Source organism: Phytophthora cinnamomi, assembly GCF_018691715.1.
Source record: "Phytophthora cinnamomi strain GKB4 chromosome Unknown Contig0, whole genome shotgun sequence".
Taxonomy (NCBI): domain Eukaryota; phylum Oomycota; class Peronosporomycetes; order Peronosporales; family Peronosporaceae; genus Phytophthora; species Phytophthora cinnamomi.
Window position 1 is genome coordinate 2,114,785 of NW_027150933.1, and position 18,550 is coordinate 2,133,334.

The 18,550-nt window shown below is 50.7% G+C and overlaps 1 protein-coding gene across 1 annotated transcript in view; it reads left to right on the plus strand.

The window, feature by feature from the left end:
* Positions 1-3,040: 3,040 nt before the first annotated feature.
* Positions 3,041-18,550, plus strand: part of IUM83_02007 (putative thioredoxin) — a gene marked incomplete at both ends in the record, with an annotated part of 29,216 nt that continues 13,706 nt past the window's right edge. Inside the window, 2 exons of the mRNA XM_067925902.1 lie at positions 3,041-3,127; positions 3,199-3,304. Of these exons, the coding sequence (XP_067800886.1) occupies positions 3,041-3,127; positions 3,199-3,304 (193 nt within the window). The remainder of the gene's footprint in view (positions 3,128-3,198; positions 3,305-18,550) is intronic.

The window sequence follows — 18,550 nt, forward strand, 5'->3', positions numbered from 1 at the left end:
TGATTAATATACTGTATTGATTCAACAAAATTCCGAACAGATATCACAGGGTACTGTGTTAAGGGGTAGCTTGTCCTTGAACGACTGTACCCACCAGTTGGTGCGTCGGGTCGTAGCTTGACCTGAGGTGAGTATGTTAGCGCTCCGGTTGGGATTGGTGACCAACCTTACTCACCTCATAGCAGACAACTCCACAACGCATTTGTCCGTCCAGCCCGCAAGTCTGTCCGCCGCCACGATGCATTATCGTGGCGCCTTATTACTAGCTGCCACCGTCCTCCTCTCAAGCGTCAATGGCCAAGCGACTGGTACCGCCAACATGGCCACGCCCAATGTCCCAGGTGCCGGTATACGTCATCTGCGCGTTGCTGCCCAGTACGGCGTTCCCATCAAGAGAATGCTGAGGACTCTCAACCCGGAGGACGAAGGCGAAGACAGAATTTTCGAGGGTTTGACCAAGCTGTTCTCGAGAACTGACGATGAGATGAAAGGTTGGCTAAAGAACAGAGAATCCACGGACAAGGTGCTCTTGAGGTTGAACCAAAATGGACGAGTGCACAGTAGCCTGAGCGACCCGGCGATCGAGAGGTTGGCCTTGTACACTTCCAAGTACAATAAGAAGTTCCACACTCAAGAGACCATGGTCGGGACCCTCGCGCGAACCTATAGTGATGAGGGAGTCGCTAGAATGATCCAAGCTGAAATGAAGTCTAGTGATACGACGACGAAGGTTTTCGCGGAGAAGCTAGAGACTGAGCAATTTCACCTCTGGTTCAATGGAGAGAGGAATTCTCCTCTTGATATTTTCCAGCGACTAAACCTCGTGAAGAATAGAGGAGAAGCTGTGAGGAGTGGTGCAGGGTTTCGTGCATTGAAAGGTAATGCGTATGAAGCTGGGCTTCGCTACTTGGCCTATTTCAAAAGTCACACAGGAAACGATATTTCAGTGTTCCAAGTGTTAAGGGAAGGGTACGGGAATCACCGGTTGGCATTAATGATTGAAAGTGGAAAATGGGATCGCAGTATTAGCAAAACTGCCATGAACATGCAGATTGATCAGTTCAAATACTGGAACACCGAGCTAAATGTGAAGCCAAACGACGTTTTGAGAAGCGTGTTCAATCTGGAGCGTGATCAGCGGACCGCAACCGACAAAGACATCGTGAAGGAGTACGCCAAGTATTTGAAAATAGGCGATATGCTTCGGGCGAATCGGGCGAATATACAACCACCCCGCGGTCGTCGTCTTCTCCACTGACCACTTCCTACTCAAGGACAAGGGCGGCACGTGCATCGGCGTACATTTTGTTTCCGATCGTTTTCCTGAGGACAAAAAAAAATCACAGACGTACATACACCTAGTTCCGCTCGTGGATGCTTGTTCGGATGTCGCGTCTGTCGTTGAAGAGTAATTTCAATCGAGATCCCTGCCATCCATTTCAGTAATACTGACTTTGTCGAGCATGTATGGCATGCCAAGATCACGTTTTTTTAACTCGGCGTACCCCTGCAACAAGCGCTGGAAACACAGACCAACTGGATACAAAATACACATATCCCAAGCAAATAAAGGACCTCGTCCGATGGCGCAGCGAACAGATGCGACCGAGGAGTTCCTGGAAACGCTGCCGGTAATCTACCGAAGAGCAATCCAGGTGGAGGTTGTAACCCCCGTCAAGGTATCTCTCGCGGCCATTCCTGGGGAAGCCACACTGGTCAGCAGCGACTTGACACCGTTCGGAGATATTCGAGTGCAGAAATGGTGGTTCAGAGGGAATGGAAGACGTCCAACGCCGCCTGGGTTGCTGCGAAGTACTTATATACTGGAGCCGACGAGAGTAGACTAGACCTCGAAGAACCTCCTATTGCGCATGGAATGGTGGATTCGTTACGGAAATTGATGTAGGACAACGTTTGGCTTCCATTCATGTCAATTTATCCTGGTATGGCCAACAAGCATGGATAAGACGTAGATAGCATGGCGCAGGACTAAGCGAAACCAGTGAACGCAGTTGGTAACAACTTCCTGGCCAATCGGAGCCTTAAAGCCTTTTTTCCGAGCTGCAAGAAAGACAAGTTCTTAGTGCACAATTGACTGCATCATCTGAGGAGTGCATGAGTCGGTTGAAGGAGCTTTTGGCGACCTTGCTACGACGCCTTAATGCGTTTAGCACTCTACCGGTGGAGAGGTTGTAGTTTACAACGAAGACCAGAGTGCTTCACGTGTACGTGCCAGACCAACCCTGCGACTTTTCTAACCCCATGGGTGATTTTTAACGGGATTCAACTGATTTGTGAAGCAATCGCGCTACGGGCTACTGTGGAGTGCGTGGACTACAACGCATGGAGATATTCACCGGAGAAATATTGTAGGGTGTCATTCAAACGTGAAGGGTGCGAGTTTTACGAAGAAAAACTTCCAGTTCGCTTTGGACTGGTTCTTGATAGGCGCGTTCAGACTCCAGAAGCTTCGAGGTCGACTATCATTTGGTGCGAGCCTAGTATTGGTCTGGTGTCTGTCGCAACGGGATCGGGTCAGTAACACGTACCTAGCCTGCTAAACCGTATAGTCGTAGTCCTAGGCATCGTTTACTTCAAAGGGTCAGCAAAGACGAAGCCAATGAGTGGCGCGTATTTTGAGAACAGATGCTAAATTACTGTCTTGCCAATTTTAGGCGTTTGCTCTGCTAAAATAAGGACTGGTCTCACTAACACACCTTGAAGGTGTTGAGGTTGCACTTCGCTGTCTGCTAGACTGGATCCCTACCGCGAGGCAGACGGCCTGCGCGTGCTGGTACGTGCCACCGCAGGGATGGCAAAAAAAATATGGAAGGATTTTTTCAAAATAAAAATATCGAAAAAATATTTTTATTTCCATTTTTATGATATTTTTACCATTTTTATACATCAAACCCCGCTGAAACGGATCGCCTGGAGCACCGTATAACACAGTAACTACCTGAATACTGGCCTCAACGCATACTGACGAGTGGGCTGCCACCGCAGGGCTACTTCAGCTTCATAGGTGGCGGAGCCGACCATGCCGATCGAGGTCAAGACACCTGAGGACTTCAGCGGCGCCATCGGCGAGAAGCAGCCGGCCACCGTGCAGTTTCTCGGCGCCGCGGTGCGGTGGCTGCAAGATGGTGACCCCCCAAGGTGACGCAACTGACGGAGAACGAGTTCCTGGCTGTCAAGTTCCTAAAGGTGAGCACCGAGGAGCTGGAGAGCGTCTGCAAGGAGATTGACGTGGACTGCTTCCCCACCTTCCGCGTGTGCAAGGACGGCGAGATGACGTCAGCAAGTATAGGGCCCCACCTAATAGAGCGCGGTTGTCAGATTGTGTCCGATACAAAACCGAAGTGTTTTATTTTCGTACTTACACGAATAAAAATGAAAAAATATTTTTATTATATTTTTATCACGGATAAAAATATTTAAATTTTTTTTGCCATCCCTGGCCACCGGGGTCTGTGGTTGAAGATGGGAAGATCTCGCAACCTGGTTGGCTGGACTATCTCTGATACTGGAATATGATTGGACGACCACTTCAAGTTGGATGTCTATGATTTGCATGTGTTTAGTCAACTGTTTGAGCGGCAGCCGTGACTAGGCGGATCAATCTTACGACTGGCAACTTTGTTTGGACCGCAGCCCAGACCGTTTGGACCACATCTACAAGCCTCACCTACTAGGGGACATTGCATGCAGTAGGACTGCTAGCTGGCAAAGACACTAACGTAAATCGATCTCGTTTCCGGATTTCCTACCAACTACTCACTCGACTACGAATCTTCATTCGGACACTCTCAATTAGAAGGAAGCGTACCCCGTCGTCAGAGCATGTTTCTCGCTAGACTACATTTTGGAGCGAGAACGCGGATTGAAGGCGTTCTGAGATCCCTCCAACCTGATCCAGATCTTCTCGCCATCAGAAAGTGTAAAGAAACACACGAGAGGAACATTGTTGCGATGGACGTTGCGCATCTCGTGTTTGAGATACATTATTGAGCATATAAACGGTGAGCGGAACCTGTGGGCGGACCTAGTGTCGAGATGGAAGCCGACAGACACAATAGGCAGCCGCCAACTATGATAGTGATAGTGGCTCGTGTAGGAGACTTGCCGAGAATTCGACCTTTGCAAGATGATATTTTCACTTTGCCTACGATCGATGCTGTATGCGCAGACCAGGATGCAGCAGAATTGCCGTGGTCAGAGTTTAACCGTAATGAACAAGACATTTGGGTCGGACAGCAAGGTCTGGTTACGGCCGAACGACACTATTCTGATCACGCGGGTGCTAATGGTGGCACACTGTGATATACGGGTTCATCGTGGAGTTGAAGCTATGCTGTTGGTGCTCCGTGATGAATTAGGTTTTGGTGACGTGAGCAAACGAGTGGAACAATTCGTCGCAGCATGCCTGCAACGCAAGCACGTGTAAGATGGTGCGAAGGCCCTGGAATATTACCCATAAGACAACTCGGCGAAATGAGTTACTGCATACGGACTTCTTCTCGATGGGAGTAAGTTACGGGGACATCCAGTATACATTGGCACTGAAGGATGACTTGTCTCACTATTGTAAGCTCATTGCCTGTGAAAGTGCCAACGGCATTGTGGCATCAAACGCTGTTTTAGATTGGTACAAGCGGTTTGGGCTCCCCGAGATGTGGCAATTCGACAACGGATCACACTTTCGCAATACTCTAATGGACGACTTAGAAACACGCCTCGGAGCTTTCCAGCGTTTCATTCCCATGTATACACCCTGGCTTAATGGCAGAGCAGAGCGACTCAATCGAGATTTACTTCAAGTTGTACGCGTGCTTCTGCTAGAATTCAAATTGGACTCCAGAAACTGGGTATACTTACTTCCGGTTATACAGTCGAATTTGAACGAAAACCCTTTGAGATCGCTCTCGGGGAAGTCGCCGATGGAGGGTTTCACAGGACTCAGCAGGGAGCCAGTCATTAACGTGACCGTGAAGCCACGAGCGGGGGCAGCGACGCCGGAGGTAGGGGCCAGTGGTTTTTGTTGGAGAGGACTGGAATCAAAACTTTTCTCTGTAAACACTCCGACAAGCATGTCCGCGAAGACACTCACAGGAACAGAAACGTTTTGGGGTTGACAATGATGACACCAGCTCTCTGTCTGAACAATGTAGACATGACAGTGTTCATGGTATCGTCCGAGAGCTGAGCTTTGCCGACAAGGTCAAGCAGTTCAGCCTGTATTTTAGTTTAAGTGTTAGAATATTTGAATTGTTGTGATATACGTTAGGCTTGTGCATACGTACCGTTGGAGACAAAAGTGGAATGCGTTTCAACTTGGCTGGGAGATCAGTCTGCTGCGTGATTCCCCTATTGACCTGACTGGCCCTACTGAAGAAGCTCATGCGCGATAGTTAAGTCGGACGAATACTCCGTCGATTCAGAGCTGTGATCACCAGGCGGGGCTGCCAGACGTCGTCTTGATACCCGGTGGACGTTCCCCCACCAAACCCCCAGACCGCCACCGCGCCCGAAGCCCGCTTGGTCGCGACGCGCTCACGAAGTTCCATCCCCCCTCCCCGTTTGGTGCTCAAACGTTTTGTGGCTGGCAGCGGTATACGCTAGGTATACCACATACCGCAGTACGAGGAGCAATCGATTTGATAGGGAAAGGGTAACTCAGTCGGGCAAAATAATCACTCTCATTGAACATTTTCTGACGGGTGAAACGTTTGATGTGTACGCGATTCTTCTCTAGCACTACGAATACCACATGCTTGAAGTCACGGAAGAACTGAAGCATCATGTTGGTCTACACGGGATCAAGCTCGGTGTTCGTGCGATTGTGGTGTAGCAGAACGCACAAATTAGTCCCTACAACAGACACAACAATCGCGGAGCTAGTCGGCGCTTATCGGCCTGCGCTAGGTTGTCCCCAGCGGCCCGGCCCTTCCGCGACAGCGGTGGCGATCCTCGCCGAGACCAGGCAACCAAGCTAGTCGATCCTCCGGAAGTCAGCTGAGCTCACTGACTTCCGTTCCTCACAAATCCGTGCCGTCCACCAAAGGATGGACGACGGCGCGCGAGCACTTTTACGGGCCACCGAGAGCAAAGGCTTCTCGGCTAGAAGTGTCACGGCACCCGGGCTATCCGGCGTACCGGCCCGCAGACTGGGCGGGACATGACCTTGGCCCGCTCGGCGAGTCCCTTGCCCTACCCGGGCCGACTTGTCTCTTGGCGCTGCCTGTCAACACCCTACAAGCTATGCCTCTCGGGTGCTGACGGCAGACATAATCCAGCCCGCGCAGGGACTTACCGGACAGTGTACGCTTGTCTCGGACTTGGAAAATTCTGCTCTGTTTGTTTGTTATCTCTCCGAAGAGCCGCTAGGGCTCTTAACTACTTGTCCCTATGCCCTATACAAATACCCAGTGAAATAAAGGGTTTCGTGTCTCAACTGACCCCTCATTGAGTCCCTATGTAATTATCTTGAGATCCCGCTGACTTCTTGACTCAGTGAGAGTTACCATATCCGCCCTCACTTTGCAACGCCGGACCGCTCTGACTTTGACACTTCGCCGACTTCGGCACTCGGCGGGAGTTACCGTGACCGCTCCCACTCTACGACACCAAACCGCTCTCACTCTGAGAATCCTGTCTAGTACCGTAGCAGATCTGATTCAGCAGCACTGGACCGCTCTCATTCTGTAACGCCCTCGCTCGCCCAGGCTGCTGTCACCGGAAGTCGGTGTCGAGTCACATACCGGTCACCGAATTTTGGTGTGGCACTTCATCACTTGATACTCGGTGGCCGATACAATCGGCAGGCCAAGGAATGACAAATGTTAGTCGGGTGGCAAAACCTTGAAGAAGCAGAGGATCCCTGGGGTTCTCTGGAGTCCATCAACGCGGCCGTGACGAAAAAAAATCAAAGACTTCGTGACGAACACGGCGGACATTAAGCCCAAGCGATTCTACAACAAGTTGAAAGATGAAGTCAGCTGGGGAAATCCAGAATTTTGCTTTGGACTTTCGACGTGGTAAGCTATACTTTCGATCCTCATCGTCACAGGACTAGAGACAAGAAGCACATGTTGCTCAATACTAAAAGTTCCGTCACGTTGAGCAACTTGTAGAGGCGTCGTGTTGCTGTACTCCGGTCTAGGAAAGCGATATCTGATGGCTGACTACTTGACGGCGGGTGACGAACGCGACAGCACTGAAGACTGAAGACTGGGGATTCGGTTTCATCACGAAAATATATCGCAGGTTGAACCGAAGCGATAACAAGACGGTGGAAGCACTACTGACACACAAGAAAACTGCTGCTGACAAGATCTTCCCGCAATTCAAGCTTGATAAGGTATCGTAGAGGGTGTTGGTCAACCCGCAGTTTGTGAAGTGGAGCCAAGCAGTGTCGAAACAGTATCTAAGGGGGTCTAAATCCGCGGTGCTGCGATGATGTCTACACTAACCGCTCGCTATGGAGATGAAGCTGCGACGAACATGGTAGCAATGGCGTGGGCAACGGGGTAGCACGAGACGAAAGGAATTGCTCGCATGCTGTAGCATGAAGAGGCATCTACATGGTTCATGAAGAAAAACTCTGCGAATGACGTCTTCAAACTACTGAAACTGGACGTAGCAGAGGGTCCAATTCTGGAGAAAGCAGAGTTGAACAATTGGATGTCCTACGCCAGGCTCACAAACGAAGGTCCGTATGAGATGCTTTCTTAAAACTGAGGCAAGGTATGGTTTCTGCTTGGCACTGATACTTGCCCCAGCCAAGCGTGTGCGGGATTCAAAGGATGTCGCCAATAAACTGGATCACATGCTGCTTCAGAGTTGGCAGCAGAGCAAAACGTCTAGGGATGAAGTTTTCAAACTCCTAAAACTTGATGGCCAAGAGGGCAACATATTTCACACTCCCGAGTTTACCAATTGGACCTCTTATCTTGCTAAACTGAACAAGACAAACCCGGACGAGTTAATGTACGCGTCTTTAAGAGCACGCTACGGAGACGACGAATTAAAAAGCATGATTAGCCAGGCAAAGGAAAGCCTAGCGACCATTGCTGCACGTCATCGAGAGATCAGGTAGAAAGACGGGAAAACCCACGACGAGTTGTTGAAGATTCAACAATTAGACCAGGATTTGCACACCACGAAGGCCGTCATAGCGCGCTTGGGAGAGGAAATCTGGAGGAGCAAGGGAAAAACCGTCGATGACATTTTCAAGATGCTGAAACTCAACAAGGATCTGGAAAACCCGTTTGTTTTGCTCGACAATCTGGTGTTGGGAACTTGGGCTTCCTACGTTACGAAACTACACAAAGTCGACAGCAAAAACCCTGATGTGGTTTCAATACTGAAGAATAGGTCCGGTAGATTGGGGCTGGCCGACATGCTTAGTACTGCAAGGGCCCGTACGGCAAAGAGTATCGAGAAGCTGCGGTTCGAGAAAAGGTTATCTAACGGAATCCACCCGGGCAAAATGTCGGGGCAAATGAATGATTTCTCTAGCAACGTCAAGATTAAAGTGGGACACCGCGCATTTGACGCTGCTTATGTTCCTCGGCGTGACAAGTAACTTTAGTTACGAGTCGGACCGGTAACTGATAGGAAAGGTAGCTGATACCTCTAGTAGTGAGCTTGAAAACATCAAACAAACATTTGAGTTTTGCAAACTCAACGTGTTTTCTGCGCTACAAACAAAACACCAGAGGATCGATTTTTATCCAGTTTTGTTTCGCAAAGTGCCGGACGGAGAAATTGAGAGGACGATCAAGTGCAGGAATACATCTAGATATGTTGGCGTTCGGATATGGCGGCATAGGCCGATGTTGAATGCTCTGATTCGTTTTTTTTTTTAAGCGTATTGGTACTTTAAAGAGCGAGCCGAACGTCAAGTGCAGGCGAGCCAATTCATAACTCACGGCTTCCAGAAGGATAAGCTTCGCAGCGCGGCGTGCGCTAGCTCGTGATCGGTTTAACACCCGCTGCATCTAGCCGAACGTCTAAGCAATCAATGTCAGGACACGATCAGTGCTTGAATGCGTAAGAGAAATATGTGTGATTCAGGTGCACCCTACCTCCAATAGTTACACGGCTTTCCGCATCGTGATGGCTTTCAGGAGCCTTGTCAACGCACACTTGGAAAAGTACTAGATGATCGGAAAATGCAAGTATCTTCGCGAGAGCATGCTGATCGAGGCTGAGGCGCTCAATTCCGGCATGATCCCCACCTTTTCTCTTCTAACTAGCGTCACCGGATGCTATCAGGGGCGACAGCACACTTAGAACAGCAATCTTGGCATCCACCGCGACCGGTTAATTGGTGTGAGGTGGTGCTTTCCTACGCAGTCGTGGTTGGGGCACAGGGAAAATTGATTGAGTTTGTCCGAGTCGTAGGGCGCGGCGAACGGCCCCACCACTAGAATGGTTGCCGGGTACTGTGGTGCGGATCAGCGGATCATTTTCCTTGAGAGCCCCCTTGACGATGTTGCTGCATGCATTGGATAATACTCTTCGAAACAGTCGGAGAGCCACCGACCAATGAGCTTGATAGTTTGCTGGCACCGGCGGTAGCTAGGGCCGTTACACCTCCGATCCCAATGGAGTGCGTCGAGTACTTTGAAGATGGGACACTGATCTTGCGAGCTGTCATTTTGATGACACGAACGACTGCCTGGGACGTGAGGCCAGCACATAGGTGGAGATTCGGCTCTTATGGAGCTGGATTCTTGCTCGTAGGATGTGACGAAGACCTTGTACCCGACACAGCAGCTTGTCTGCTGACGAACGCATTGTGCGCCATGATCCCCGACCAAATTGGTCGTTTTTGGCTCCTTCTAACCCGATCGTGACCGATGTGGCGCGTTTGTAGGGCATTTGTCTGCCGTTGTCGTCCTAGAAGAAGACATTACTCGTCTTAAGGCAGTAGAAGTGGTAGGACTTCGCGATTTTGAGAAATTCAGATCTTCGTAACAGCAAAAAGTAGCTGATGAGCAGGCTACCCCACAATAGACATTGTTATGGCCGAGTGAGATCGAGAGAGCGATAAAGCTGGCGCAAAAAGGGCGGCGCAAGCGATTATTTTTTTCCGCGTGGAGATGAGAGTCGCTTGATGGTGGCAAGTAATAATTCCAAACGTGGACTGTTTGGCAGGATAATATTTTTGTGTCGCCGGTGGTACCAGCGGATGCCCGCTAGTTTCAGGAGAACTGTTCCATGCTGGTTGCCTTGGTTCTCCCAAATTCCAACCGTGAGCCCACAGCTGAGGTGCAAAATATTCGAGGCGGCGTGACGCATTTTGTGGAGACATCCAAGCGAGACCACTTCATTTGCCTTGCGAATTGGCACCACTGACACCAGTATTGACGGTACTTGGCAACGGTAGAGCGAGCCAGGGAGTTTCATCGCAGCATTGTTCCCAAATATTTGAGAGATCTGTGAACGTGGCACCTGTTTCCAGCTAGAAGAGAGATTAGACCACAGAGTATAAAGCGAGTGCGGGGAACCCCACGCGCAGGATCCAGTGTCGGCCATAACGTTGAGCGTCTCGGAGATGTGAGTTGCCGTCAGCGAAATATTGTACTGGAATTCTGCCAAGGATAGCAGTCTGTTGTACAACTCCGCAACCGGGTGCCGACTGGCGCGGCGGTTAGCCCAGCTAACGGCGCTTGTGTTATCGATGTGTAGCTTGACATGAACACGCTTCTTTTCCGATGGCGAAGCCGACCAATAAGATCCCCAATGCACTGCAGCGAGTACTGCGCCCCGTAGTCCTCTAATGTTGATCGATAACTTCGGCGAGTCAGTAGTAGTAAATCTTTGACGGATGTACTCGCGACGCGTGGGTTCTAGCACACACAGGCCTTCGTCACTAGCGTCCATAAAGCCATCAAACGTCGGTTCGTGACGGATGCGAAATCTGCAGTGGGGATTTTGTTGAATTGTTGAGGGTGGTCGAGTACAGCTCGGAACCAGCGCGAATCATGTAGCGCCTGTGTCGGCAATATTCGAAGTCCAAAGCGTGGAAATGTACATGCCGTGTTTTGAAGAGCTTGTAAAAATGCATGAGCAGGAGGGGAGCAACTGGCAACGTGTCGGAGGCTTCCGATAGTCTCAAGAATCATTGTTTTAGATGCCGACGCAGAATGTATTAGATTGTTGACGCGGTCAGCGGCTTTTGCCAGCTTGTCCACTGGGATAGAGACGCTTCCCGCTTCGGTATGCCACAGCAATCCAAGCGTCTTGCACTTCGTTGCCCACGATGCAAAATTTTGCTGGTTAATTGCAGTCGGACCGAGAACAGTTACCATCGCTCAACGAAGGGATAGATTGACATCGTGGCAGCGATGGTACATGTCGACTTCCAAGCACGTGTGATCATCACACCACACGTTGCCGATAAATTGTCGATTTAGGCAATTGTCGTACTCGTAGAGTTGATTGATGACAGTGGCTGCGTAGGAGTAGAAGTCAGGTGACCCGCACCACCTGATATCATACGATAAGTCAATGACGAGGAAACCTTCGAAAAGAAACCCGAACATGTGCACTGCATCGGCGTGAATTGGAACGTGGCGAAACGCCCCAGATACATCACCGAGCATGATAAACATGAACAAGTGGGGATGCGATTGTTTGAGGGTGTGGATACGCTTAGCGATATCCCGAGGTGGATTGTACGAGACAAGAGGGAAATTGCCTCTGTCCGTGTAATCGTTCACCGACTTTCCTTCTGGAAACGAGTAGTCATTGAGCAAGCGAATGTCTCCGTGTGTGCCACCTGCCTTGTCAACAGTACCGATTGGACTGATAAAGCCTTCGGGCCACACGTCAAGAAGACTCGAAGTGACGATAAGATATCATCCTTCGAGTAGACCCGCCCGAATATGGCGGCGAAAATGGGATTCTTTACCCACGATGCTGCGGTGGTTGGTTGGTCGGTGGAATTGGGGTGGTGGTGGGGAGGTAGTCCACCTAGGCGTGACGCCATTCATCACAATTTCGTTCCAACTAGCATCCGTTGAAGCCAGGGATGAATCGCGAGGGGGGGGGGGGGGGGGGGGGGGGGGGGGGGGGGGGGGGGAGTACCGGGTAAAGGTCCTTGTTCGGTCTCGGATCATCTAGGGTTTGGCCTCTGAGTAAAGGCACGGTGTCAGCAAGGGATAAACCTTGTTGTTCACAGATCTTGGTCCAAAACTGAACTAGTTCATTGTCGATTTCATCCGTGTTTGCATGATCAGTGTTTGGATACTGGGGTCCGGCGTTACGAGCATAATTTCGGCAATGTTCAAGCGTACTGAGTTGAGTGTTCTTGCGGATACTGACTAACGTTGCGAAGAACCGTTCGTACAGCGTTTCCTGGGTCATCTCGGAATCGACAGCCCTGGATCCACTACGCTGCACGTGACATAATAAGTCTTGAAACTTTGTCGCCAATCTATGCCAGTTTTCAGCAATATGAAGTTTGACCGCGTCGGAGAGAGCTTCAGGCCGAAAGTGAGCTCTAGAGCACTTCACCACCTTGCAGCCATCGGAGGACAGGTACTTAAGGCACAAACGGCACCCGTCATCTGCCTTGGGAAGTGTCGCAAAAACTGTCGGGGGAATGAAACTCGCCTGACCCAGCTTCGGAGGACGCTGGTGCCTCTCCTGGGGATATGAGCGCTATTTCCCTGCAATCGTCAGCAGATGTTGAGAGTCTCGAAGAGCCACTAGCTTGTCAGCATTGCGGGTGAACTGAGCAGAGAATTCAGTTGTTGCTTTCAACCCCCCTGTGACGAGCCGCTTTCGGAAAAGACTGAACTTCCCATCGATCCCGAACGCCAGCAACCGAGGCATGGCCGGGTTTGGTCGCTGTAGATGATCTCGAACTCTCGTGCCGTCGCGATAAAGCTAGCGGTTTCGGAGTCGTAAACACCTGGGCGAACTTACGGAGTGTAGCTAGAGCGCTGATGATATCCCCGTAGCTATTCGCTTTGGGGGGGGGGGGGGGGTCGATGCCATTCTTGTCCGAAAAGTCCCACATAATAACACCTCGTTCTTCAGCGGCAACTTCGTCGTGTGCGAGTCCACGACGACAATGCATAATCGATAAGCCGAGACCAAATCCAAAGTAATATAGAGATCGAAGCACCCCCGGTTCGCGAGAAACTCAACGAATTCGTCCTGTTGCACAGATTGAAGAGGAGTCTGAGGGATCTTACCTGTATGTTGCTTGTTCACTATAGCAGCGTGGATTATCCTGTCGGCCGGCGACGGTCGGAATACAATCCCATTCCGCTGTGCCGATGGGCCTTTGGCTATAAGGTAACTCTCGCTCTCAGTGTCAGAGGGTGATCGCGTACGCCTTCGCTTAGACAGCGTGCGATTCATGTGGCGAACAGCATTGATATCTCCTTCATCATCGTCATCGAGATCAAAGTCGATGCCGGCGCATTCTTCCGCTCCGTCGTCTTCACCAGCTTCCTCTGCGCCAGACTCATCCCTAGAGTCGCAGACATCGTCTCTTTCCGGTTGTCGCGACGGCGTGCTTCGCGCGGACTTACGCCCAGAAGTGGCCCTGCGGCGATGTAGCTGGTGCCGTGGGTCTTTTGATGAGGACGGCTGGTCGCACCGGACGGGCCGTTATAAAGATCGCCAGGTCGTTTGTTTCGAGGTGCCGTCGTGAAATCAACAATATGCTGGCGTCGAACGTGGGCCACTTGCAGCGTTGATGGTTTCACCAGGGGTGTGACGGCGTCCCCATCAAATTCGACAGACAGCGATTCGGTTATACAAAGCGGGATTCCGGACCGTTTCTTGCTGCAAGCAGTGACAACTTCATTCTGTTGGTGGAGTAGTTTTAATGGGTTGAGCACTGTGGCATTTACGCCGCCTCCTGTCTGAAGCGCGTAGTTGAGCGGGTTCACCTTCCTCACGGAGTGCGCATTAACTAAGGGGAGTCGGACAGGGCCTTCACAATTGATCACGTGAAGAGGGTTTATGCTGTCCGATGTTGTGTAGCCGGACACGACTCCGTACGTCCAAACGTTCACTCCTTCAGTCGAAGTGCGGATAAAGGCTACAGGGTGCGCGACGAAGGAGCCTGGCCATAAACGGCGCTCTGTCTCGGAGACCAAGCGGAGGCCAATGACATTAGTCGGTACTTCGAATGGCTCCGTAGGTAGTTCGTCGGGTCCCGCAGCAACAACCGTTGACGTGTCACACGATACCAACAGTATTGAAAATCTACCAGCTTCTTTGTGTGGGCAGGGCCGAGGAAGGCTAGAGCACCGCAATTACAGGCATGGTAGGTGTTGGAGTTACGTAACTGGAGTTCGACTTTGCGATGACTGGAAAATGAAAAGTGAGAGCTAGGTGCTGTAGGTCCTATGAATTCTAAACTTATCCGATCAGCATGCGATGCTGAACTCCGTCTTGAGTTTCTTATCCGGTTTCTCCTTGCTTCTGGAAATAGGAGTATCCAAGCCACCGGATACTTCCGCGTTCTGATGTCATAGACATGCAGATGATACGGCTTCGGACGAACAATCTCAATATACTCCAGCGTCTTGTTCAATGCCAGCATTTGGAGCAACCGTGCCACATCAGTCGAAACGACCGATCGATGGTGCCCCACTGGTAATCGAGCCCAACCACCCCACCAAACTTCAATTCGGCGAACGCGAAGCCGGCGAGCGCTTTTTGAGATGAGGCAGTTAGCATCACACATGGCTGCTGCTAGCTCGGGGACAGCATGCCAATTCAACTCATCGCAGAGAGTGACTCATTTCTCGTGATACTCGCTCAAGTCAAGGCGAAAGTCGTAAAAGTAACCCAAGATTGAAAGCTCTTTCGGATTCGGACAACTTTTCTGGATCTCATCGTCGTTCAGCATCTCCACAAATCCCTCTAGTGTCAGAGATTTTAGAGAGGGCTCAACCGCTTCACGAAATTGAGGCATGTCATCAGAGTATGCCATTTCATATTTGCCAAACGCAAGCTTGAGATCCACCAACCCAACGGGGCTCCCGACAACTGGCGCGACGTCACTAAAACTCAGGTCACGGCGCTGCACTTGGCATCTGCCATATTACGTCCACCCAGGCACTTCATCCATCGTCACTGAAAGCTCGCACATGTGCTGTTGGTGTGAAAATCAAGGCACGAGAGCCTGCAAGAGGTTGGCTTAGGTCGTCAAACAGCCACTGAACGCGAGCTCGGGCTTTTTACGTTGCGTCTCTCCCGTCGAGTTGACCACGTGGACGACCACACAAATACTCATCGGGGTGGTTAGAAGCTAGAACGGCTGTGGAGGCCTCGACGTCGGTCGTGCTCATGCTAATTGAAGCGAGTGCCAGCGACTCCACCGAAGAGTGGCACGCACTCGTTTCGAGAAAACCCCGTAAGCTAGCTACTTCCACCACCCCTAGTTAAGGCTTCGTCGTCGACCGGTATTAGCTGGGGACGGATCGGCAGCGTTCTGGTGGTTTGGTTGAGTATAATTGCCGAAAAAATCGCCTCGAACTCGGGGGGTTGGAGAACAGAAACGCAAACCATATGCACAGTCCCCAACAGAAACGGTTGTCGCTCTTCTTCACGCATTTTACAGCTTGGGCGCCATGTTCACGAATGCGACGAGCACAGTCGAAGAAGTACTGCATCAGCTGATCCAGAGCATACTTCGCAGCACGCTCGCTACTTCGTAACTTGAACGAACCAAGCACTCGTTCGAACTAAGGCCTCCATCCCAGTGAAGTGGACGTCCGTCTGCCAATTAGATGGCAGAGGACTCCCACGTCAATTGCTAATGCATACCTTTCTGTTTACGCTGTACAGCGTAATAAAACACTGCATGGTTTATATTCGTTACATGCTATCCTACTGGTCAATACCAAGAATAATCATGATTATGGGACGCATAAACATGGAGTTTCATGCGACCTCATTGGCTAAAAATCCTTAGATGTGCAAGCATCAAGTTTTCGAGCCGAACTTTGGATTATGGGACGCGAGTCGCATATTTGGATCAAGCTACGTTTGGATTAGTAGATTATCATTGGTAGATCAGGATAGAATTAGGATCTGAGATTGATGGACTTTAGGATGGGACCTGGATACTTGTTTCCGTGTCCAGGTCGCCAAGCACTACTGGTTGTGCGGCGGCAATGAGCCGACACCAAACTAATGATTCAATCAATCACTTTTCAACTTCCAATCTTCCTCTCAAATGTTCGACGGGCGCCCACCACTGCGCCCTCAAGCTTCGGGTCTTCGCATCGGTTTGTATGACAACAATAGCCTGAGCGGCCCGGCGATCGAGAGGTTGGCCAAGTACATTTCCAAGTACAATGAGAGGTTCAATGCTCAAGGTACCATGGTCGGGGCCCTCACGCGAGCCTATAATGATGAGGCAGTCGCTAGGATGATCCAAGCTGAAATGAAGTCTAGTGATACGGCGACGAAAGTTTTGGCGGAGAAGCTAGCGGCTGAGCAAATTCAACTCTGGTTTAATGAGAGAGGAATTCTCCTCTTGATATTTTCGAGCGACTAAACCTCGTGAAGAACGGTGAAGAAGCTGTGGGCAGTGCTGCGTTTGGCGTATTGAGAGGTGATGCGTATGAAGCTGGGCTTCGCTACTTGGCCTATTTCAACCAAAACAACCGAGGAAACGAGATGTCAGTGCTCCAGGTGTTGAGGAAAGGGTACGGGAATCACCAGTTGGCAAAAATGATTGAACCCGGAAAATTTAAGGACAGTACCCACATTAGCGAGACTGCCCGGAGCATGCAACTTGCACAGTTCAAGTATTGGGACGAAGGCTAAAGGCAATACCAAGAAACGTTTACGACGTGCTCAATCTGCAGCATCGGCCGACCGAAATCGACGAAGCCATTAGGATGGAGTACGTCGAGTATTTGAGAACGACGCAGAGGTATGGGGCAAACCACTGACTACTTCCAACATCAACGACAAGAAAGGCACGTGCATCGGCGTATGTCATAACCATTTTAATTCCGATCGTTTTCCTGAGGAATAAAGAACAAACACACAGACGCATAGGCACCTTTTTCCGCACGTGGCAGCTTTTTCAGATGCAGCGTCTATCATTGTAGACTTTCTTTTTTTTTACGACGTGTGGTATATGGTAGTCACTTAGAATCGTTGTAGAGTAGTTTCAATCGAAATCCTTGCCATCCGTTTCGGTTAGGCCGCTGTCTTTTTAAGTAGCGGTCTAACTGAGCCAGTAATACTGACTTTGACGAGCATGTATGGCACGCCAACATCACGTTTTTAAGACTCGGCGTACTAGCGCTGATAAGACAGACCCCCGTTAAGGTATCTTTCGCGGCCATTCCTGGGGAAGACACTGATCAGCGGAGACTTGACACCGTTGGGAGATATTCGAATGCAGACATAGTTGTTCGGAGGGAATGCGAGTAACAATGAGGGCCGACTGTGTTGCTTCTGGGTTGCTGCGAAGTACTTATACACTGGAGCCAGTGAGAGTATTAATAGACCAGGTTTCGAGTAACCTCCTATTGCGCATGGAATGGTGGACTTGTTAAGGAAATTGATGGTGGACAACGTTTGGTTCTCATTCCTGCCCATTTACCCTGGCATGGCCAACAAGCATGGTAAGACGTAGATGCATTGCGCAGGACTGTCCGAAACCAGCGATTTCTGGCCAATCGAAACCTTAACAAAATTTCCGTGCTGCAAGAAAGAGATGTTCTTACTGCACAATTGAGTGCAGCATCTGGGGAGTGCATGAGTCGGTTGGAGGAGCCGTTGAAACCCGACGGCAGTTGGTGACAACCGGTGCATCATCCAAGCCCCTTGAAGACCATTTCCCGGTACCACCTGTGCGTGGAGGGTCAAATGCCTTGAGTGGTCCAGTATGGGAAGACGCTCCCACACTAGGGCCAATACCGAAGACTGGACAACAAAATAATAGATTCCACGTCCAGAGCTCACTCTGGATTCTTTCCTCTTCCACATAAGTCTTCTCCTTGCTCTGCTCAGTGCTGAGGACGCGGTTTCTACAGGTTAACAGCCGCACCGCTCTCAAGTCAAGATGGTCAGCACTCGGAGCCGCGCTAATCCAGCAAGACACACGGGTCGTGTTCAACCCGCTGCAAGCGCCGCATCTTCGCAGCGACCACTCTCCGTCGGAGCGGTGCCAAACGCCAGTGTTGCGCCGGTGGGAGGCACGACCGCTCTGTGCGCCGCCGCCGTAGCACTTGACCCAGCAATCGCGGCGCAAGTGCAGCACTTGATCGCTGTGGCACTGGCGGCGCGCGTCGCACGCTCAGAAGGCGATGGGTCTCACGTCGAGCCTGAAAGGGAGCCCACCAACGCCGGAAGAGTAGACTAAAGGGTGGATGTAGCACCGGGCGCTGTCGAAGACCAAAGGGAGAAGAAGGCTGGGAAGATCGACACTCGCAACATCAGGGTCAAACCTTTCGACGGCGTAATCCCTGACAACAGCTTTGACTCAAAAGCTCGGGACTTTCGAGAAGAGCTCGACGACCAAATTGCCGACGCACAGATACTTGCA